At 41.8% G+C, this 23,850-nt stretch overlaps 1 protein-coding gene across 1 annotated transcript in view; it reads left to right on the forward strand.

The window, feature by feature from the left end:
- The first annotated feature begins 997 nt into the window (after window positions 1-997).
- LOC311149363 (uncharacterized protein) overlaps window positions 998-23,850 on the forward strand; it is a 40,033-nt gene continuing 17,180 nt past the window's right edge. Inside the window, exons 1-2 of the mRNA XM_084186532.1 lie at window positions 998-1,258; window positions 15,203-15,285. Of these exons, the coding sequence (XP_084042658.1) occupies window positions 1,217-1,258; window positions 15,203-15,285 (125 nt within the window). The 5' untranslated portion in view covers window positions 998-1,216. The remainder of the gene's footprint in view (window positions 1,259-15,202; window positions 15,286-23,850) is intronic.

Genomic DNA, 23,850 nt, shown 5'->3' on the forward strand with positions numbered 1-23,850 from the left:
GTTGTACTGCACTGAGATCTGTATGTTCAAAAGAACCATGTAAATTCCAGGAGGGATTCCCTTGACTACCGCTATTCCAGTCTCGGTGTACAATTCTACCGTCCCATTGCTCAATATTTAGTCTTGTGAAAAAGGGAAAGCTTTGGTCAGTTTTCACACTAGTACATCATTTGTTTTCTGATCTAATGAACTAATGTGTAAAAATATGTTTCTGTTGAATTACATCCACTGCTGAGGTTTTGGTGTGTATTAGAAATTTGATTGTAGCATTACATTTATAGAGGTGCCCAGTAATGGGATGGGGTGGTGGGTTTTTGGGGAAAGTGTATATGTGCAGGGTTAGATGGTGGTGCAATTTCAGTTTTTCCCATTCCCCTTTTATTTGGGGTGACCAAAATGTGCAATCCGCACTCCGACCTGTGTAAGGCAGCAATAGGCAACACAGCGTCTAGTCTGCCAGAAAACCATGAAGAAGAAGAATGCTAGCAAATGGGCGATGAGGAACCTCAATTTGAGGGGCGCACGGTCTGGGCCCGGGACAAGAGGGGCAGGAGGAAGGTTTTGGTGTGTATTAGAAATGTGATTGTAGCATTACATTTATAGAGGTGCCCAGTAATGGGATGGGGTGGTGGGTTTTTGGGGAAAGTGTATATGTGCAGGGTTAGATGGTGGTGCAATTTCAGTTTTTCCCATTCCCCTTTTATTTGGGGTGACCAAAATGTGCAATCCGCACTCCGACCTGTGTAAGGCAGCAATAGGCAACACAGCGTCTAGTCTGCCAGAAAACCACGAAGAAGAAGAATGCTAGCAAATGGGCGATGAGGAACCTCAATTTGAGGGGCGCACGGTCTGGGCCCGGGACAAGAGGGGCAGGAGGAAGGGTGTAGCGGAGGTAGAACTATCGTACAGTGCAGTGGGCTTCCGCGCTCACTGCTCAATGATTGCGGTACATAGACATGAAAAACCGGTGCAGTCATCTAGGTGTAGCGTGCTTACGTATGCGTCAGTAATTTTCAGACAACTCCAGCAAGACTGTGCGTAAAACTCCAAGAAGAGGAGGTTTGTACAAGTTGGTACTGTATTTAGGACACGACTTATCGGAACATATTTTTACGTTGTCCTGTGAATTCAGATGCCTCATGTATCTATCTACCTATTTAAAAATCCTCCCGGACTATTTGGAAACAACTAAGCCACTTGTTCTTGAACCATCGACATGTTCACGCGCGGATCTAAAAAGCGACGGTCGAATCGCTCGGTAAGTACTGTAGAATGGCCAGAACTACAGTATGTTATGACATTGTTTTGTAGTTTTTGTGGAGTCCAGGGTGTCTTGTTATTTGGAACGTACTTGCATCGTTTAGAAAACATTTATTCACAATGAATAGCTTTCATAAAGTTTATCGAGTTAAGTTACAAGTACATTTATAGCCTATTTTGTTCTGCCAACATTGATTAGGCTGTTTTTTAAACTGTTTGTTATCGGCTTGATTATAGGCCTGTCTTTGCGCTATGCATTTTTAAATGTTATACTTTGACAAGTTGCTTTGCTTCCCTTGATTTAGTTGACAGAAATTCCGTTCTTTGTTTTATGACTCGAGTTGAATCGTGGTTGCGTGGGAGGGGCGTAAAGTCACGAAGCCATTGGCATTTACCTGCACAGGTTAGGGTTAGGCAATTTACAAGTATAGCCCACCCCTCGCCGACCCCAGGCCACACACGTAGGGAGCTCTGTGACACTCACATATATATATATATATATATATATATATATATATATATATATATATATATATATATATATATATATATATATATATATATATATATATATATATACTACCAGTCAAGTTTGGACACACCTACTACTATTTTTTACATTGTAGAATACTTGAAGACATCAAAACTAAGAAATAACACATGGAATGCATCATGTAGTAACCAAAAAAGTGTTAAACAAATCGAAATATATTTTATATTCTTCAAATAGCCACCGTTTGCCTTGATGACAGCTTTGCACACTCTTGGCATTCTCTCAACCAGCTTCATGAGCTAGTCACCTGGAATGTATTTCAATTAACAGGTGTGCCTTTCTAAAAGTTAATTTGTGGAATTTCTTTCCTTCTTAATGCGTTTGAGCCAATCAGTTGTGTTGTGACAAGGTAGGAGAGGTATACAGAAGATAGCCCTATTTGGTAAAAGACCAAGTCCATATTATGGCAAGAACAACTCAAATAAGCAAAGAGAAACGACAGTCCATGATTACTTTAAGACATGAAGGTCAGTCAATACGGAACATTTCAAGAACTTTTAAAGTTTATTCAAGTGCAGTCGCACAAACCATCAAGCGCTATGATGAAACTGGCTCTCATGAGGACTGCCACAGGAATGGAAGATCCAGAGTTACCTCTGCTGCAGAGGATAAGTTCATTAACGTTACCAGTCTCAGAAATTGCAGCCCAAATAAATACTTCACAGTTCAAGTCACAGACACATCTCAACATCAACTGTTCAGAGGGGACTGTGTGAATCAGGCCTTCATGGTCGAATTGCTGCAAAGAAATCACTACTAAAGGGCACAAATAAGAAGAAGAGACCTGCTTGGGCCAAGAAACACGAGCAATGGACATTAGACCGGTGGAAATTTTTCCTTTGGTCTGGAGTCCAAATTGGAGATTTTTGGTTCCAACCGCCATGTCTTTGTGAGATGCGGTGTGGGTAAACAGATAATCTCTGCATGTGTAGTTTGCACCGTAAAGCATGGTGGAGGAGGTGTTATGGTGTGGGGGTGCTTTGCTGGTGACACTGTCTGTGATTTATTTAGAATTCAAGGCACACTACCACAGCATTCTGCAGTGATACGCCATCCCATCTGGTTTGGGCTTAGTGGGACTATCATTTGTTTTTCAACAGGACAATGAACCAACACACCTCCAGGCTGTGTAAGGGCTATTGTACCAAGAAGGAGAGTGATGGAGTGCTGCATCAGATGACCTGGCCTCCACAATCCCCTGACCTCAACCCAATTGAGATGGTTTGGGATGAGTGAAGGAAAAGCAGCCAACAAGTGCTCAGCATATGTGGGAACTCCTTCAAGACTGTTGGAAAAGCATTCCAGGTGAAACTGGTTGAGAGAAAGCCAAGAGTGTGCAAAGCAGTCAAGGCAAAGGGTGGCTATTTAAAGAATCTCAAACATAAAATGCTTTTTTGGTTACTACATGATTCCATATGTGTTATTTCATAGTTTTGATGTCTTCACTATTATTCTATAATGTAGAAAATAGTAAAAAATAAAGAAAAACCCTGGAATGAGTATAGGTGTGTTCAAACTTTGGACTGGTACTGTGTGTATGTGTATATATATATATATATATATATATATATATTTAACATTTACGCACACTTATTGCGCCAAGGCAATGTAATTTTTATTTATTTAACAACATTGACACTCCAAAGCATTTGAGTTTGCACTTGTGGCTAGTGCCAGGTAGGACATTTTTGTTAGTAAGGGAGTTGAACCATGCAGTCAAGGAGGACTAGTGTAGGTGTTGATATACGAAACATCTGGCTCCTATCACACTTGGAGTATTTCCAATGCCCTTAAAAGTGAATCCCACTGTAATTATACTGGGCTGTTGGCTTGTGAAACTCACCACACACAACTGATCCACACTATGGTCTGCATTCATGACTGCTCTGTAACTACAGTATCTATTCTATAAGAACTTCTGTCGGAACTGAAGTGTTATTTGGCCATTATATCAGACCTTCTTATATGTACATTTTAAAGCCAGTTAATATTGCAATAATAAGGCACATGCAGGGAAGCATGTGTCTCCTTTCCTCTGGAGGAGCTTAAAACATTTGAATAAAGCTTTTAGTCAGCATCATTTTAATAGCCTGATGCAATCCTCCTATTGGAAGCTAAAAATGCAGATCGTTGAGACATGCAAAAGCTGCAGCATTATGCCTCTTCAGTGATGGCATGAGTTGCTTGAAAGGGTGATTTTTGAGACAAGACACAACACAGTAAGCCAAGTGAGTTTGGTTGGTGTCAGCCTCTCTTAGTCAAAGAGAGGATCAACTTTCAGGAAGCAATAAAAGCATTATTACCTGAACATTTATCCCTGTAGTTCTCTTATGAAAATCCCTATTGACAACATCATGAAATACTATACCTGCTGTATAGTACAGTAGAGGCAATTGAGTGCATCGCAAAGGCAAACAAAAGGCTGTATGCAGTATCCAGGCTTGAGCAGTATCCAGATTGTCATACCGACCTTGACCCATCCCTGGGATATTCGGTAATACCAGCACTGAGCACAGGGGCTGTTATTTTCAAACACCACTGAGCCTCTGTAATCCGAAGGTTAGCAATGCTAACAAGTACAGTGGGGAGAAAAAGTATTTAGTCAGCCACCAATTGTGCAAGTTCTCCCACTTAAAAAGATGAGAGAGGCCTGTAATTTTCATGATAGGTACACATCAACTATGACAGACAAAATGAGAAAAAAAATCCAGAAAATCACATTGTAGGATTTTTAATTAATTTATTTGCAAATTATGGTGGAAAATAAGTATTTGGTCAATAATAAAAGTTTCTCAATACTTTGTTATATACCCTTTGTTGGCAATGAAACAGGTCAAACGTTTTCTGTAAGTCTTCACAAGGTTTTCACACACTGTTGCTGGTATTTTGGCCCATTCCTCCATGCAGATCTCCTCTAGAGCAGTGATGTTTTGGGGCTGTCGCTGGGCAACACGGACTTTCAACTCCCTCCAAAGATTTTCTATGGGGTTGAGATCTGGAGACTGGCTAGGCCACTCCAGGACCTTGAAATGCTTCTTACGAAGCCACTCCTTCGTTGCCCGGGCAGTGTGTTTGGAATCATTGTCATGCTGAAAGACCCAGCCACGTTTCATCTTCAATGCCCTTGCTGATGGAAGGAGGTTTTCACTCAAAATCTCACGATACATGGCCCCATTCATTCTTTCCTTTACACGGATCAGTCGTCCTGGTCCCTTTGCAGAAAAACAGCCCCAAAGCATGATGTTTCCACCCCCATGCTTCACAGTAGGTATGGTGTTCTTTGGATGCAACTCAGCATTCTTTGTCCTCCAAACACGACGAGTTGAGTTTTTACCAAAAAGTTATATTTTGGATTCATCTGAACATATGACATTCTCCCAATCCTCTTCTGGATCATCCAAATGCACTCTAGCAAACTTCAGACGGGCCTGGACATGTACTGGCTTAAGCAGGGGGACACGTCTGGCACTGCAGGATTTGAGTCCCTGGCGGCGTAGTGTGTTACTGATGGTAGGCTTTGTTACTTTGGTCCCAGCTCTCTGCAGGTCATTCACTAGGTCCCCCCGTGTGGTTCTGGGATTTTTGCTCACCGTTCTTGTGATCATTTTGACCCCACGGGGTGAGATCTTGCGTGGAGCCCCAGATTGAGGGAGATTATCAGTGGTCTTGTATGTCTTCCATTTCCTAATAATTGCTCCCACAGTTGATTTTTTCAAACCAAGCTGCTTACCTATTGCAGATTCAGTCTTCCCAGCCTGGTGCAGGTCTACAATTTTGTTTCTGGTGTCCTTTGACAGCTCTTTGGTCTTGGCCATAGTGGAGTTTGGAGTGTGACTGTTTGAGGTTGTGGACAGGTGTCTTTTCTACTGATAACAAGTTCAAACAGGTGCCATTAATACAGGTAATGAGTGGAGGACAGAGGAGCCTCTTAAAGAAGAAGTTACAGGTCTGTGAGAGCCTGAAATCTTGCTTGTTTGTAGGTGACCAAATACTTATTTTCCACCATAATTTGCAAATTCATAAAAAATCCTACAATGTGATTTTCTGGATTGTTTTTCTCTCAATTTGTCTGTCATAGTTGACGTGTACCTATGATGAAAATGTCAGGCCTCTCTCATCTTTTTAAGTGGGAGAACTTGCACAATTGGTGGCTGACTAAATACTTTTTTTCCCCACTGTACATGTACAATCCCATAGCGAATGCTAGCTAAATGCTAACGAGTGCATTGTAAACATTTTATACAGTCTCCGACGTAAAGTATTTGCAGGACAGACATTAGGCTTACCAGGGTATTTTACAAAAGCCACAGGATGTTTTTTAAAAATACAGTCAACTATTTCTTTAAAGATTTTCAATAACAAAAAACATTTAGTTTTTTTTTTACATTTTAGTCATTTTAGCAGACGCTCTTATCCAGAGCGACTTACAGTTAGTGCATACATTCTTTATTTTTTATTTTTCATACTGGCCCCCCGTGGGAATCGAACCCACAACCCTGGCGTTGCAAACGCCATGCTCTACCAACTGAGCTACATCCCTGCCAGCCATTCCCTCCCCTACCCTGGACGACGCTGGGCCAATTGTGCGCCGCCCCATGGGTCTCCCGGTCGCGGCCAGCTACGAGATGGATTGCTTGTCTTTGCAATTTGTGCGCTCGTTAGCTAGCAGCCTCTATTGAAATTCTCTATTAGTTTGTGCAATTTTTTTGCGTTCTGGTAATAGACAACCAATGGGCTTTTTTAGCGCCTCCTTGTGTACGAAGACCGTAATACTGTAAATCCCAGGATGAGAGAAGGATGGTATGACGATATGAAAATCTGGATACTGCCCAACCCAAACAGACATCCCAGCTCATAAAGTTATACAAGTAACTCAAATGCTACTCAGTTTGAGGCACACACAAAACAAATATTAGACAGCAAGGCTATTGATCCAGGAGGGGATTATCTGCTGTTACCAAGAATCTTGATTTTGCAAGAAGCTAACCACTAAGCTAGATATCTAGCTACTAAATTAGCAAGCCAAATGCACAACTGCAGAGCATTTAGCACATTTTAGACAGTTAATTTAATACACTGAACAAAAATATGAACGCAACATGTAAAGTGTTGGTCCCAGGTTTCATGAGCTGAAATAAAAGATCCCAGAAATGTTACATATGCACAAAAAGCTTATTTCTCTCAAATTTTGTGCACAAATTTGTTTTCATCCCTGTTAGTGAGCATTTATCCTTTGCCAAGATAATCCATCCACCTGTGGCTTATCCAGAAGCTGATTTAACAGCATGATCTTTACACAGGTGAACCTTGTGCTGGGGACAATAAAAGGCCACTCTAAAATGTGCAGTTTTGTCACACAACAAAAGGCCACAGATGTCTCAAGTTTTGATGGAGCGTGTAATTGGCATGCTGACTGCAGGAATGTCCACCAGAGCTGTTGCTACCATAAGGCGCCTCCAATGTCGTTTTAGAGAATTTGGCAGTACGTCCAACCGGCCTCACAACCGCAGACCACGTGTATGGTGTTGTGTGGGCGAACAGTTTGCTGATTTCAACGTTGTGAACAGAGTGCCCCATGGTGGCGGTGGGATTATGCTATGGTACCGACAACGAACACAATTGTATTTGATCAATGGCAATTTGAATGCACAAAAATAGGCCCTTATCTGTGACCAGCAGATGCATATCTTTATTCCCAGTCATGTGATATCCATAGATTAGGGCCTAATTTATTTATTTCAATTGACTGATTTCTTCTTATGAATTATAACTCAGTAAAATCTATTAAATTGTTGCATGTTGCGTTTATATTTTTGTTCAGTATGGTTATAAGATATCAAGCTGGCAAATATTTAGTTGTGAATTCCATACTGTAACTAGATCACCTGGCGCGTGCTGCACAGCAGTCAGTGACACACAAAGTTCCGGTCTCTTGTCCTACCTCTGCAGTCCCCACCCATCACATCCCCTACTTCAGAAAGCAAAGTAGGCTAACCCACTGCAGGGCCAGAAACTTGATGTATACTATCTCTTGCTGAGAGATGTGAAGGAAACGCATTAAACCCACATTACCTTGACTTATGTTACACTGTCTGAGAGTTTCTTCTTGACATTATCTCCTTCCCATGTTCTCTTGCACATTATTAATTTAGCCTCGCTGCTCTTGTCTTCATTCAAGGAAAAATAATCTAAAGGAACAAAAGTTGTATGATGGATCTGAAGTTTTCCATTACAAACTTTATTCGTCATGGTAATGATATGGAGCTAACATCCCCTCTCTCTCTGTGAACACGATACAGTGTTAATTAGAACCAGCTTGATGCATTTCTTTCTGGATCAGTTTACAGATGGGACTGTTTTAATGCCAGCTTTTTCTCCATGAGCAGAATGGATCAGCTTTATGATGGGGATGGAGTTTGACCTTGTGTTTCACATTTATTCAGTATTATAAAGGCATTCAGATGCAGTACATGAATGTAATGCCTACATAACGATAATCTGAACATATGAGTCCTGGCATTGATCAACTCCCATAAATGTTTGAATTGATTGTAAAGTCGGAGAGCAGTGTGTTATTATCATCAAAATGTTTGTGATTCCACTGCTGAGTATGCTGATTTAACCACGTGTACTGAACCGAACAGTACTGTACTGGCCTAACAATTGTTAGGTAATATTTTATGCATCTTTATTGCAAATACTAATGCTCCTTCTCCACAAGCTTTTTTGTAGTACCTCTGTTATTTGCTCTACCCACAATCCCAAATGCGCTGCATGATTTGCAGGCCCTCTCTCTCTTTCCCGCTCTCTTCTCTCCCCAGTATTCTAATCCTGCATTTGTCAATACAATATGATTGCGCTACTCCTCCCATCTTTCTCTGTGGCTTCACTAAATGTTTGTTTTAGCACACGTGTTACCATGGATCGCATTCCCCAGAGTCATGGTGACTGACCCCCCGAGGTCAGTCACCATGTCCTGAAAGTTCTATTAGGAAATTAGATTAGAAAGGTCCAGTCACCCAGAAGTCGTCTGTACAGTACAGTCCTTTTATCCCCACCTTCTTGGCATTTTACATTTCGGTGTATACAAGACGTCCAGACAGGCTATGTTTCACTTTTTAATGAATGTTTATACCCCTACTGATTAATTTAGATATCTTACAGTACATATACAGTGGGGAAAAAAAGTATTTAGTCAACCACCAATTGTGCAAGTTCTCCCACTTAAAAAGATGAGAGAGGCCTGTAATTTTCATCATAGGTACACGTCAACTATGACAGACAAAATGAGGGGAAAAAATCCAGAAAATCACATTGTAGGATTTTTAATGAATTTATTTGCAAATTATGGTGGAAAATAAGTATTTGGTCAATATCAAAAGTTTCTCAATACTTTGTTATATACCCTTTGTTGGCAATGACACAGGTCAAACGTTTTCTGTAAGTCTTCACAAGGTTTTCACACACTGTTGCTGGTATTTTGGCCCATTCCTCCATGCAGATCTCCTCTAGAGCAGTGATGTTTTGGGGCTGTCACTGGGCAACACAGACTTTCAACTCCCTCCAAAGATTTTCTATGGGGTTGAGATCTGGAGACTGGCTAGGCCACTCCAGGACCTTGAAATGCTTCTTACGAAGCCACTCCTTCGTTGCCCGGGCGGTGTGTTTGGGATCATTGTCATGCTGAAAGACCCAGCCACGTTTCATCTTCAATGCCCTTGCTGATGGAAGGAGGTTTTCACTCAAAATCTCACGATACATGGCCCCATTCATTCTTTCCTTTACACGGATCAGTCTTCCTGGTCCCTTTGCAGAAAAACAGCCCCAAAGCATGATGTTTCCACCCCCATGCTTCACAGTAGGTATGGTGTTCTTTGGATGCAACTCAGCATTCTTTGTCCTCCAAACACGACGAGTTGAGTTTTTACCAAAAAGTTATATTTTGGATTCATCTGACCATATGACATTCTCCCAATCCTCTTCTAGATCATCCAAATGCACTCTAGCAAACTTCAGACGGGCCTGGACATGTACTGGCTTAAGCAGGGGGACACGTCTTGCACTGCAGGATTTGAGTCCCTGGTGGCGTAGTGTGTTACTGATGGTAGGCTTTGTTACTTTGGTCCCAGCTCTCTGCAGGTCATTCACTAGGTCCCCCCGTGTGGTTCTGGGATTTTTGCTCACTGTTCTTGTGATCATTTTGACCCCACGGGGTGAGATCTTGCGTGGAGCCCCAGATCGAGGGAGATTATCAGTGGTCTTGTATGTCTTCCATTTCCTAATAATTGCTCCCACAGTTGATTTCTTCAAACCAAGCTGCTTACCTATTGCAGATTCAGTCTTCCCAGCCTGGTGCAGGTCTACAATTTTGTTTCTGATGTCCTTTGACAGCTCTTTGGTCTTGGCCATAGTGGAGTTTGGAGTGTGACTGTTTGAGGTTGTGGACAGGTGTCTTTTATACTGATAACAAGTTCAAACAGGTGCCATTAATACAGGTAACGAGTGGAGGACAGAGGAGCCTCTTAAAGAAGAAGTTACAGGTCTGTGAGATCCTGAAATCTTGCTTGTTTGTAGGTGACCAAATACTTATTTTCCACCATCATTTGCAAATAAATTCATAAAAAATCCTACAATGTGATTTTCTGGAGAAAAAAAATCTCAATTTGTCTGTCATAGTTCACGTGTACCTATGATACATTTCAGGCCTCTCTCATCTTTTTAAGTGGGAGAACATGCACAATTGGTGGCTGACTAAATACTTTTTTCCCCACTGTATGTCTGTGTATGAGCATGCATGTGCGAGTCTCTGTAGATATTAAATTCTACAACAGCTGTAATAAAACTGTGAACCATTCAATGTTCTTTCCATAGCGTGTGACTGTCGCTGGCGTACTAACCTGTTAATGCTGTTCATAGATTGGGCGTTTGAGCTCAGGGGAGTGTGATGGCGCCATCGGTAGATTTATTTTGAAGTGTATCAGTTGTGCAGTTAAACTGTTTCTCAATGACCTACAGTGAGGGAAAAAAGTATTTGATCCCCTGCTGATTTTGTACGTTTGCCCACTGACAAAGACATGATCAGTCTATCATTTTAATGGTAGGTTTATTTGAACAGTGAGAGACAGAATAACAACAACAAAATCCAGAAAAACGCATTTCAAAAATGTTATAAATTGATTTGCATTTTAATGAGGGAAATAAGTATTAGACCCCTCTGCAAAACATGACCTAGTAATTGGTTACAAAACCCTTGTTGGCAATCACAGAGGTCAGACGTTTCTTGTAGTTGGCCACCAGGTTTGCACACATCTCAGGAGTGATTTTGTCCCACTCCTCTTTGCAGATCTTCTCCAAGTCATTAAGGTTTCGAGCCTGACGTTTGGCAACTCAAACCTTCAGCTCCCTCCACAGATTTTCTATGGGATTAAGGTCTGGAGACTGGCAAGGCCACTCCAGGACCTTAATGTGCTTCTTCTTCAGCCACTCCTTTGTTGCCTTGGCCGTGTGTTTTGGGTCATTGTCATGCTGGAATACCCATCCACGACCCATTTTCAATGCCCTGGCTGAGGGAAGGAGGTTCTCACCCAAGATTTGACAGTACATGGCCCCGTCCATTGTCCCTTTGATGCGGTGAAGTTGTCCTGTCCCCTTAGCAGAAAAACACCCCCAAAGCATAATGTTTCCACCTCCATGTTTGACGGTGGGGATGGTGTTCTTGGGGTCATAGGCAGAATTCCTCCTCCTCCAAACACAGCGAGTTGAGTTGATGCCAAAGAGCTCGATTTTGGTCTCATCTGACCACTACACTTTCACCCAGTTCTCCTCTGAATCATTCAGATGTTCATTGGCAAACTTCAGACGGCCCTGTATATTTGCTTTCTTGAGCAGGGGGACCTTGCAGGCGCTGCAGGATTTCAGTCCTTCACGGCGTAGTGTGTTACCAATTGTTTTCTTGGTGACTATGGTCCCAGCTGCCTTGATCATTGACAAGATCCTCCCGTGTAGTTCTGGGCTGATTCCTTACCGTTCTCATGATCATTGCAACTCCACGAGGTGAGATCTTGCATGGAGCCCCAGGCCGAGGGAGATTGACAGGTCTTTTGTGTTTCTTCCATTTGCGAATAATTGCACCAACTGTTGTCACCTTCTCACCAAGCTGCTTGGCGATGGTCTTGTAGCCCATTCCAGCCTTGTGTAGGTCTACAATCTTGTCCCTGACATCCTTGGAGAGCTCTTTGGTCTTGGCCATGGTGGAGAGTTTGGAATCTGATTGATTGCTTCTGTGGACAGGTGTCTTTTATACAGGTAACAAACTGAGATTAAGAGCACTCCCTTTAAGAGTGTGCTCATAATCTCAGCTCGTTACCTGTATAAAAGACACCTGGGAGCCAGAAATCTTTTGATTGAGAGGGGGTCAAATACTTACTTCCCTCATTAAATTGCAAATCAATTTATAACATTTTTGACATGCGTTTTTCTGGATTTTTTTGTTGTTATTCTGTCTCTCACTGTTAAAATAAACCTACCATTAAAATTATAGACTGATAATTTCTTTGTCAGTGGGCAAACGTACAAAATCAGCAGGGGATCAAATACTTTTTCCCCTCACTGTATAAACATATCAACATCTCGACTCAGTTAATGAACAGGCACATTATACGTTGATGAATATAACAAAATGCAGAGGTGTTCTTTCTGTGCAACGACATCCAACATATTGGTCTACTGCAGCACTGTTGGCACTGACTGCAGCCCCATCATAATAACCTCCGGTACACAAGCCATAAAATGCTTATCTCAAATGGTATAACTGGCTTGACATGAATACTAACATTGTTTCATTCACCCTATGTACTGAGATGTGGTTTAAGAACCGATCAAGACAAAGTTGAGCAGGTATGCACAGGTGCCTTCCCAAATGGATTTGGTTTATTGGCGTGTGTATGTCTGTGAAAGAAGGATAAGTAGCGTGGGTCTGTACAGTTTGTGAGAATGCTCAAGGGAGTCTCTATTTTTTGGCAATGTCCTCTGTGTTTTTGTCTCGTGGCTTTGACTATCTCTCCCTGTCTCTCTCACTTATCTGAGAAATATTGTTTTGCGAACCATCCCATCCTTCCCTTCCTATTGTTTGGAAGGGCTGGCTAATGATGTTTTGCATAATGAAACAAGAGTAGACTGGTATGTTTTGATGGTGTGAACCAACTTTTTATCCTATACTGTATCTCTCAACATCGCTAACCCAATGTAAGAAAAGAGCCCATTATTGAGAGGGTTGGTTTAGAAAGTCGGAGAGGAGAGGCAGGATGACAGCGTCAGAGCAAAGGAAAGTGGAGACAGTGACTACATGGAGAGGGAAAGCAACAGGTGCAGCACACTTCCTGTGTCTGTTTCCTTCCTCTCATCTTTAAAAAGAGATGCCACAGTAGAGCAGTAGTCTACTTAACTGATAGAGAGATATACACACACACACACACCAATACTAATGCACAAATAAATATTTTGCTTTTTCATGTAGGCCTTTGAAATCTTCTGAATTCGCCAAATGACTAGTTTGGATTGTGTGTGGCTGGATTCCCACTCCCAGCAGGAGCTGTAGTTCTGTAGTACAGGGGTTGGACCCAGGAATTGGGCTGTTTCTTCTGGACTTGACAAGAGCTTAGCCCGTTCCCCTCCCCTACCTCTAACCCCCTGCCACACAGCAGTGAGCACTCCGCACCTAATCCGCTCGCCCACCCACTCCAAACACACAAAGCTGGGTAATGGACAAGCCGGCTGTGCAAGCATACACACAGACCTTTCACATGCATAAGAATTTTTTATTTTTTTTGTTCTGTTCCAGACAGAAAAATAAAGCTCTGAACTGGTTCAAACCCCAAAAACGTAACGGTTTAGATTGTTCCTTTTTTAAGCCTCTGAAATCGAGATTTAGCTCGTCATTAAATTACTTCATGAATCAGTACGGATAGAGCAGCTTGCTATGGAGCAGGCAAGCTTTTTTTACATGCATTGGACAGACGAGTGTAGGGTGCGAAATGCGACTGAAATTTTGCGGGTGGTGAGCAAGCGAGTGAGGGTAGAGGATGAGGCTTGAAGCATTGGGCATCTTGTTGTTATGACATGCATTATCTACGGAGGAGCAGCTTCAATTAAGGAACTTTGAATGTCTTTGAACTTCAAAGAGTTGGTTTAACTTTGGACCAGCTAGCTAGCTAACAAGCTTGTGTGTGCAGAGCGGCACCAGAATTAAAATAAAAACACGTCTTATCTTTTTGTAGTTCAATCCAAATGTGAAATGTGATAACTATAGTATCCTTAACTAGCACTGAAAATGTTAATCCATTCTTCTCTCATAAAAAATATCTCCCTAATTTATGAATCACGCTTGTAACATCAGTAGGCTACTAGACTATGCTTCGGAGGGGGAGGGGCAGGTTGCCTACACACACACTCACAATGGCAAAGATTTCCAGCTGGCAGGCAGACACTGGAATACGTTTCTGAGTGACAGAGTGAGGACTTTGCATAGGTGATTTGTTGCGTTTTTGTGGGACTGGAATAAAAATGCTGGGAATGTAAAATAACGTTATTAACCGGTTCCCATACTTTTAAAATAACGATTATGTTCCAGAACAGTGTAGATCACTTTCGTTCCAGGTTCTGATTCTGTTCCTCAACACATTTAGTTCTTTTCTGGTTTTCTGTTCTGTTCCCTGAACCGGTTCCAACCCGTGATAGGAATACAGTCACAATATAATGTGTGTACACATAAACATACACAACCCTACCCTATTAACATAGACCATATTACACAGGCATACACATTATTTACACGCATGTACTCACAGATTACATCACACACATGGAATATGAGCGACCACTCTCGCATAAAGTACACTGACGTGTATTTGAACCAATGCAATCCTGCCTCTGTCAATCATAATGCTTGGCAGTACTATACATTCTATGATGTAGATTAGCAGGAGAATGATTCCTATGTGGTCGTAAAGTCTTGTCCGAACAAGCAATCATCATATATTATGAAATCAAACTGCAGTTGTGCAAATTGAGGGGGGAAGGGATTTTTTCTGTGTATTTCTCTGGATCTCAGTGAATTTACTTTGCCTGCCAGAGAGTAATCTATTGAGAAAGATCACTACACTCAAATCCTATGCAGCAAATGACAGTAGGGATTGACCTCTCACTAAATCCGTCCATACTGCCTTTGATTAAAGTGGAATGACAACTTTACTTGTGTGACCGTTTCTCCTCCCACTCACTCACTGTCAAGTGAAATAAATAAATGCTGTATTTGTTTATTTTATTGTCATTGTTTGTGATACATGAATGGTGTTATCGTACTGGGTGTCTAATGTCATGTTGTGGTTTCAGGAGGAGGAGGAAGACCTAGACCGGGGACAACCATGTATGAGATGTGGAGACCAGTGTCCAGGCTTTCGCATGCATGGCTGGAGGTGGGCCTCTCAAACTCCCGTCACATACTCTAAACATACTTTAGACACTGTTTTCAAGATGTTTCATGTGATTATATTTCATGTCATAGGTTTCTTTCCTTTTCATTTCAGATTCATAACTCATATGTAGTATAGATCTGATCACAGTCAAGTGCAGGCAGTACCCTCTTGTGTGTCGCCTGTCGCTATTTGGTTGTCACTTCATTATTGAGGAAGAGTCATATGGCTAACTTAGTCCTTTTTGCATAATTAGAGGTGATTTCTGACAACAGTTGGGTTTCTCTGTGTTTATGTGTGTTTGTATATCAGAGTGGACTGGGCCCTTGGAGAGCAGATTAACACAACTGTGTCCATGTTGAGAGCAGGCCTAGATATTGACTCAAACAAACATTATCCACACACAACACATTTACCACATCCAGAGCAGATAAAGCGCCCAGCAGTGTATATGGGAAGGTCATAGAGAATCTAGGCTATAGACACAAAAGCATGTTAAGCAACAGTGAGAGCAGCTGCACTTTGTGTGTGTGGACGTGATCCACACACAACACGCACAACCTCCGAGGGCAAGGGATTACCATTAGACATGCTAGCTGCATGTGGTTTAGCGTGTTTTAAACTTTTCAAAGGGTTAATAGTAGAGCCATAATATGCTATGGATGGATGAAGCTCTCAGATTGTACATGAAGCCTCTATTTTACATGACACTGTAGGCATTCTATTTACTGTATCTCATTTGAATGGGGCGGCAGGTAGCTTAGTGGTTAAGAGCGTTGTGCCAGTAACCGAAAGGTCGCTGGTTCTAATCCCCGAGCCGACTAGGTGAAAAATCTGTCGATGTGCCCTTGAGCAAGGTACTTAACCCTAATTGCTCCTGTAAGTCACTCTGGATAAGAGCGTCTGCTAAATGACTAAAATGTAAATGTAAATGAATCGATACAATTAATGAATAAGAGATGTTTAAATAAATGCAAGATAACAAATTTGAAGTCTTGGAATGGAAATGGCAGAGATCATAAGAGAAACTTTGCTAAACTAAATCGTATCTTGACTTGGTCTTACTACAAGAGAGTATGAAATAGCTGAGCGTTGAACTGGAACAAACTCTAGAGGACACAAGGGGAATTCCGCCAGGCTCAGAGGTGAGTCTTTGTCTACCAGTGCGTTAAACACATTTTAAAATAATCTATACAGCTGACTGTGCCCCTGAAATGATTGTCTGTCAGTTTGAATGTTTTTCAACCATCTATGGTCATATAGGAGTCCAGTCAGTGTCCCCAGTGTCTTTCTGAGCAGCAACTAGTTTTCCGCTCCTCTTTCCTCTGTTGTACAGTCCCCCTGTATGAGCGCCCTCTTCCCTCCCTCCCCTCCTCACTGTGTCCAGCCAGCTGCGTCTCTTGGTTAGTCCTAATCCTGTCCGTCACCCTAATAAGATTAGCCCTTTCAGCTCCTGCTACTGCCGCCACCGCTGTGATGAAGCTCTAACCTTCTCTCCCCCCTCCCTGAATCTCTCCCTCCCTCTCTCCTTCTCCCCATACCTTTGTTTCAGCTCCTGCTACTGCCACAACCGCTGTGATAGAGCTATAACCTTCTCCCCCCCTTCATCCCTCGCTCATTTTCCCTCCGTCTTCCCATCCCTCTCTGGCTTTTCACTGTCCTCGCACCGTTAATAAGCACTTTATGAGGAAGGGCCGTTTAGAAGGTTTTGATTTAGGACCGGTAAATCTTTTAAATATCTTTTGAAGACATACACTACCGGTCAAAAGTTTTAGAACACCTACTCATTCAAGGGTTTTTCTTTTCTTTTTACTATTTTATACATTGTAGAATAATAGTGAAGACATCAAAACTATGAAATAACACATGGAATTATGTAGTAACCAAAAAAATTTAAACAAATCAAAATATATTTTATATCTGAGATTCTTCAAATAGTCACCCTTTGCCTTGATGACAGCTTTGCACACTCTTAGCATTCTCTCAACCAGCTTCCCCTGGAATGCTTTTCCAACATTCTTGAATGAGTTCCCACATATGCTGAGCACTTGTTGGCTGCTTTTCCTTCACTCTGCTGTCCGACTCATCCCAAACCATCTCAATTTGGTTGAGGTCGGGGGATTGTGGAGGCCAGGTCATCTGATGCAGCACTCCATCACTCTCCTTCTTGGTAAAATAGCCCTTACACAGCCTGGAGGTGTGTTGGGTCATTGTCCTGTTGAAAAACAAATGATAGTCCCACTAAGGCCAAACCAGATGGGATGGCGTATCGCTGCCAATGCTGTGGTGTGCCTTGAATTCTAAATAAATCACAGACGGTGTCACCAGCAAAGCACCCTCACACCACCTCCTCCATGCTTTTATAACATTTAACATTTTAACATTTAAGTCATTTAGCAGACGCTCTTATCCAGAGAGACTTACAGGAGCAATTAGGGTTAAGTGCCTTGCTCAAGGGCACATCGACAGATTTTTCACCGAGTCGGCTCGGGGATTAGAACCAGCGACCTTTCGGTTACTGGCACAACGCTCTTAACCACTAAACTACCTGCCGCCCCTAATCCTGTCCGTCACCCTAATAAGATTAGCCCTTTATGGTGGGAAATACACATGCGGAGATCATCCGTTCACCCACACCGCGTCTCACAAAGACACGGCGGTTGGAACCAAGAATCTCAAATTTGGACTCCAGACCAAATGACACATTTTCCACCGGTCTAATGTCCATTGCTCATGTTTCTTGGCCCAAGCAAGTCTCTTCTTCTTATTGGTGTCCTTTAGTAGTGGTTTCTTTGCAGCAATTCGACCATGAAGGCCTGATTTACACAGTGTCCTCTGAACAGTTGATGTTGAGATGTGTCTGTTACTTGAACTCTGTGAAGCATTTATTTGGGCTGCAATTTCTGAGGCTGTCTTAAAGTAATGATGGACTGTCGTTTCTCTTTGCTTATTTGAGCTGTTCTTGCCATAATATGGACTTGGTCTTTTACCAAATAGGGATATCTTCTGTATACCCCCCTCCCCTACCTCGTCACAACACAACTGATTGGCTCAAACGCATTAAGAAGGAAAGAAATTCCACAAATCAACTTTTAAGAAGACACACCTGTTAATTGAAATGCATGAAGCTGGTTGAGAGAATGCCAAGAGTGTGCAAAGCTGTCATCAAGGCAAAGGGTGGCTTTTGAAGAATCTCAAATATAAAATATATTTATTTATTTAAGCAGGGAGTCTCATTGAGACCGATGTCTCTTTTGCAAGGGAGCCCTGCAAGACAAGACAAGCAGCAATTTAAAAGTTAGAAACACAAATACTTCAATCAAGGTGGGAGCATAGGAAAGACAAAAAAATACAAAAACACAATTATTTATTTATTTATATATATATATATATATATATATATAAATAAATAAAACATTCCTCCTCCACCAGTAATCTGAACTGCCCGAAAGGCACCAAATCATCCAACTGTAGGGTATTCTGAAGATTGTTCCATAAGTGAGGTGCAAAGAAACTAAAAGCTGTTTTACCTAAATCTGTAGTGACAGAAGGAATTTCAAGAGTTAGCCGTCCCTGTGAGCGGGTATATATCTCCTACTTCATATAGGTCAGTAATGATGTTAGGTAATGGGGGAATTTTTGCTTAAGAGCTTTATAAACAAACCGAATGCAATGTTTCGACCTACACAACACCAATGAGGGCCAGCCCACTTTCTGATAGAGAATGCAGTGCAAAATTGCACAAGGCTTGAGGTTAACACAGATTGCACTTCTGACTATTTTCTTAAGTGCTCCCTTTTGAGTCGTTTTAGTGAATGGGGACTATACCCATATTTCATGGTAGATTTGACATAGAGAAACCCTGGCTGGCAGATTGAACGAATAAAGTGTCAGATAGTAATGAATACCCTCCTTGCAGCCTTCATTCCATTGTATAGTCAGTGTTTCTTCTATCAAAGGATTCTAATTGAGTGCTTGGGTCCTTGGTTATTCTGTTCCTGTATTAAGTTCAAGTCAACAGGCTTTGAAGACAAACCGACCTTCATCTAAAGCACATGGTGACTCTACTGTACTTTATACTGTCATGCTAAAAACACAGATGAACTAGATATAAGAACTAGATATACCATTGTCATCATACCATTAATGTGTTAACCATATACAGTATGTTCATCTGTGAATCAAAGTTGTTAAATTGTCTGTTATAGTCAGTTTTGTTATGGTGAAGTTATTGAACGTAGGAAAGACATTGGGCCAAATAGAGAGTTTACTTGGTTGGAGCTCTGGTGACATGGATTAATTTGTTATGTTCCAGTCTGGTATCAGAATAATGAGAGAGTGTTTAATCATTTTAAGCAGGAGGTGTCAGAACCACAGTAACTGCCCTCTTACCACAGGGCAGAATAAATACATGATTGAGATGTATGGGGTCACTGCTTAACATCTTAAAGACTCCAGAGTCCAGGACAAATAACATCTCCTTTAATAACCCATTCACAGTAACACCTAACCCCATTTGTATTTATATTTATTAAGGATCCCCATTAGCTGCTTCCAAGGCAGCCGCTACTCTTCCTGGGGTCCTGCAACATTAAGGCAGTTATATACAATTTAAAATATTACATGACATTATATTTCATAACACTTTACCCAATACATTTAGTGTGTTCCCTCAGGCCACTACTCCACTATCACATATTTACAATACAACATCAATGTGTACATGTGTGTAGAGTGAGTGTCTATATGTATGTGCCAGTGTGTGTGTCTCTTCACAGTCCCCGCTGTTCCACAAGGTGTATTTTAACCTATTTTAAAAAAAAAATCTGATTCTACTGCTTGCATCAGTTACCTGATGTGGAATAGAGTTCCATGTAGTCATGGCTCTATGTAGTACTGTGCGCCTCCCATAGTCCGTTCTGGACTTGGGGACTGTGAAGAGACCTTTGGTGGCATGTCTTGTGGGTTATGCATGGGTGTCCGACAGACAGCTCGGTACATTCAGCTTGTCGACACCTTTCACAAAAACAAGCAGTGATGAAGTCAATCTCTCTTCCACTCTGAGCCAGGAGAGACCGACATGCATATCATCAATGTTAGCTCTCCGTGTACTTTTAAGGGCCAGCCGTGCTGCCCTGTTCTGAGCCAACTGCAATTTTCCCAAGTCCCTCTTTGTGGCACCTGACCACACTACTGAACAGTAGTCTAGGTGCGACAAAACTAGGGCCTGTAGGACCTGCCTTGTTGATAGTGTTGTTAAGAAGGCAGAGCAGCGCTTAATTATGGACATACTTCTCCCCATCTTAGCTTCTGTTGTATGAATATGCTTTGACCATGACAGTCTACAATCCAGGGTTACTCCAAGCAGTTTAGTCACCTCAACTTGCTCAATTTCCACATTATTCATTACGAGATGTAGTTGAGGTTTAGGGTTTAGTGAATGATTTGACCCAAATACAATGCTTTTAGTTTTGGAAATATTCAGGACAAACTTATTCCTTGCCACCCATTCCGAAACTAACTGCATCTCTTTGTTAAGTGTTGCAGTTATTTCAGTTGCTGTAGTAGCTGACGTGTATAGTGTTGAGTCATCCGCATACATAGACACACTGGCTTTACTCAAAGCCAGTGGCATGTCGTTAGTAAAGATGGAAAAAAGCAAGAGACAGCTGCCCTGGGGAATTCCTGATTCTACCTGGATTATGTTTGAGAGGCTTCCATTAAAGAACACCCTCTGTGTTATGTTAGACAAGTACAGTGGGGGAAAAAAGTATTTAGTCAGCCACCAATTGTGCAAGTTCTCCCACTTAAAAAGATGAGAGGCCTGTAATTTTCATCATAGGTACACGTCAACTATGACAGACAAATTGAGGAAAAAAATTCCAGAAAATCACATTGTAGGATTTTTAATGAATTTATTTGCAAATTATGGTGGAAAATAAGTATTTGGTCACCTACAAACAAGCAAGATTTCAGGCTCTCACAGACCTGTAACTTCTTCTTTAAGAGGCTCCTCTGTCCTCCACTCGTTACCTGTATTAATGCCACCTGTTTGAAATTATCAGTATAAAATACACCTGTCCACAACCTCAAACAGTCACACTCCAAACTCCACTATGGCCAAGACCAAAGAGCTGTCAAAGGACACCAGAAACAAAATTGTAGACCTGCACCAGGCTGGGAAGACTGAATCTGCAATAGGTAAGCAGCTTGGTTTGAAGAAATCAACTGTGGGAGCAATTATTAGGAAATGGAAGACATACAAGACCACTGATAATCTCCCTCGATCTGGGGCTCCACGCAAGATCTCACCCCGTGGGGTCAAAATGATCACAAGAACGGTGAGCAAAAATCCCAGAACCACACGGGGGGACCTAGTGAATGACCTGCAGAGAGCTGGGACCAAAGTAACAAAGCCTACCATCAGTAACACACTACGCCGCCAGGGACTCAAATCCTGCAGTGCCAGACGTGTCCCCCTGCTTAAGCCAGTACATGTCCAGGCCCGTCTGAAGTTTGCTAGAGTGCATTTGGATGATCCAGAAGAGGATTGGGAGAATGTCATATGGTCAGATGAATCCAAAATATAACTTTTTGGTAAAAACTCAACTCGTCGTGTTTGGAGGACAAAGAATGCTGAGTTGCATCCAAAGAACACCATACCTACTGTGAAGACTTACAGAAAACGTTTGACCTGTGTCATTGCCAACAAAGGGTATATAACAAAGTATTGAGAGACTTTTGTTATTGACCAAATACTTATTTTCCACCATAATTTGCAAATAAATTCATTAGAAATCCTACAATGTGATTTTCTGGAAAAAAAAATCTCATTTTGTCTGTCATAGACGTGTACCTATGATGAAAATTACAGGCCTCTCTCATCTTTTTAAGTGGGAGAACTTGCACAATTGGTGGCTGACTAAATACTTTTTTCCCCCACTGTAACTCTTTATCCACATTATAGCAGGGGGTGTAAAGCCATAACACATACGTTTTTACAGCAGCAGACTATGATCGATAATGTCAAAAGCCGCACTGAAGTCTAACAAAACAGCCCCCACAATCTTTTTATCATCAATTTCTCTCAGCCAATCATCAGTCATTTGTGTAAGTGCTATGCTTGTTGAATGTCCTTTTCTATAAGCATGCTGAAAGTTTGTTGTCAATTTGTTTACAGTAAAATAGCATTGTATCTGGTCAAACACAATTTTTTCCAATAGTTTACTAAGGGTTGGTAACAGGCTAATTGGTCGGCTGTTTGAGCCAGTAAAGGGGCATTACTATTCTTAGGTAGCGGAATGACTTTCGCTTCCCTCCAAGCCTTGGGGCACACACATTCTAGTAGGCTTAAATTGAAAATATGGCAAATAGGAGTGGCAATATCGTCCGCTACTATCCTCAGCAATTTTCCATCCAAGTTGTCAGACCCCATTGCCCCCATGGAGGACAAACTGGCAAGTGACCAAAGAGCTCAGCTGTTTAACCACCCTGTCAAGGCAGTGATCCATCTTCATCAAGCTCTCTCCCAGACAGGGCTGGGGCTGAGGCCTCATAGGCAGGGTGCAGATGGCTGTATCCACCAGAGGAGGAATTAAGTTACTTGTGGCCCCACAGGTCCCAGTCAGTGACACTGACACACAGAGTGCTCAAAACCTAATTGGGGAGGGCTGGCAGGCAGGCAGGCGGGCGGGTGGCATGGCGATTACTCTGGCACTAATTGGTGGCCACAGAGCGAGCGTTCTGGGACAGTGTCCATCTGTTTCTTGATGGATCTATCTAATCTGGACTCAGAGTACCATCATGACACAGTAAGAGAGAGAGAGGCTATACTGTAGCTACTCAGTTTCAATCACAGCTAATCACACCAAGAGCACACACACATTCATGCCAATAGGATTATCTATCACTGTACTGTACACACTGGTTGGTACATTACACTACCCATTTAATCTATTTGACACATGAGTGGCCAAACTGATGGGACTGGGTGGCTAGCTTAAGATGTACATATCTAAAAAGTCTGACTTTTGACTTAGTTCAGAGTGGACAATGCAGTTGTGATTTTATGGAAGATTTTGTAGCTATATTCTAACTGTTCATTATGTTTGGATTGATGGCACACTTTACAGATGTTTGAACAGAGAGTGATACTAGTATTGGTTGGCGAGTGACCGAGACTGGAAAAGTGACAATACCAGAGATGTAGAGCGGGATAAAAGAGAGATTGACAGGCGAGGCGAGTTAACACAGATCTAAGGATAAAGGGCCTTTTTGGTTGGATCATTTGACTGACAGGTCATCCTGGAGTGATTGAAAGCGAGGTTAGATGAGCTGTTATGATTTTGGACTTCTTTGAGGCCTGTAGCCAATCCAAGAGCTGCTCTGAATGTCATCCTTTTTAATTGGTCAAAACAGAAGTACTTGATATCCCACCAGAGGCATTTTTTATCCATGATTGCTCATCTTGATTTGACTTGTCAGAACTTAGAATGATTCATTCACACATTTCTTTGTGACATTGATGACAAAAGGTAAAGTGGCTTTATTTCTTCCTTTACTCATTTG

Source organism: Coregonus lavaretus (assembly GCF_964263955.1).
Source record: "Coregonus lavaretus genome assembly, chromosome: 22".
NCBI lineage: Eukaryota > Metazoa > Chordata > Actinopteri > Salmoniformes > Salmonidae > Coregonus > Coregonus lavaretus.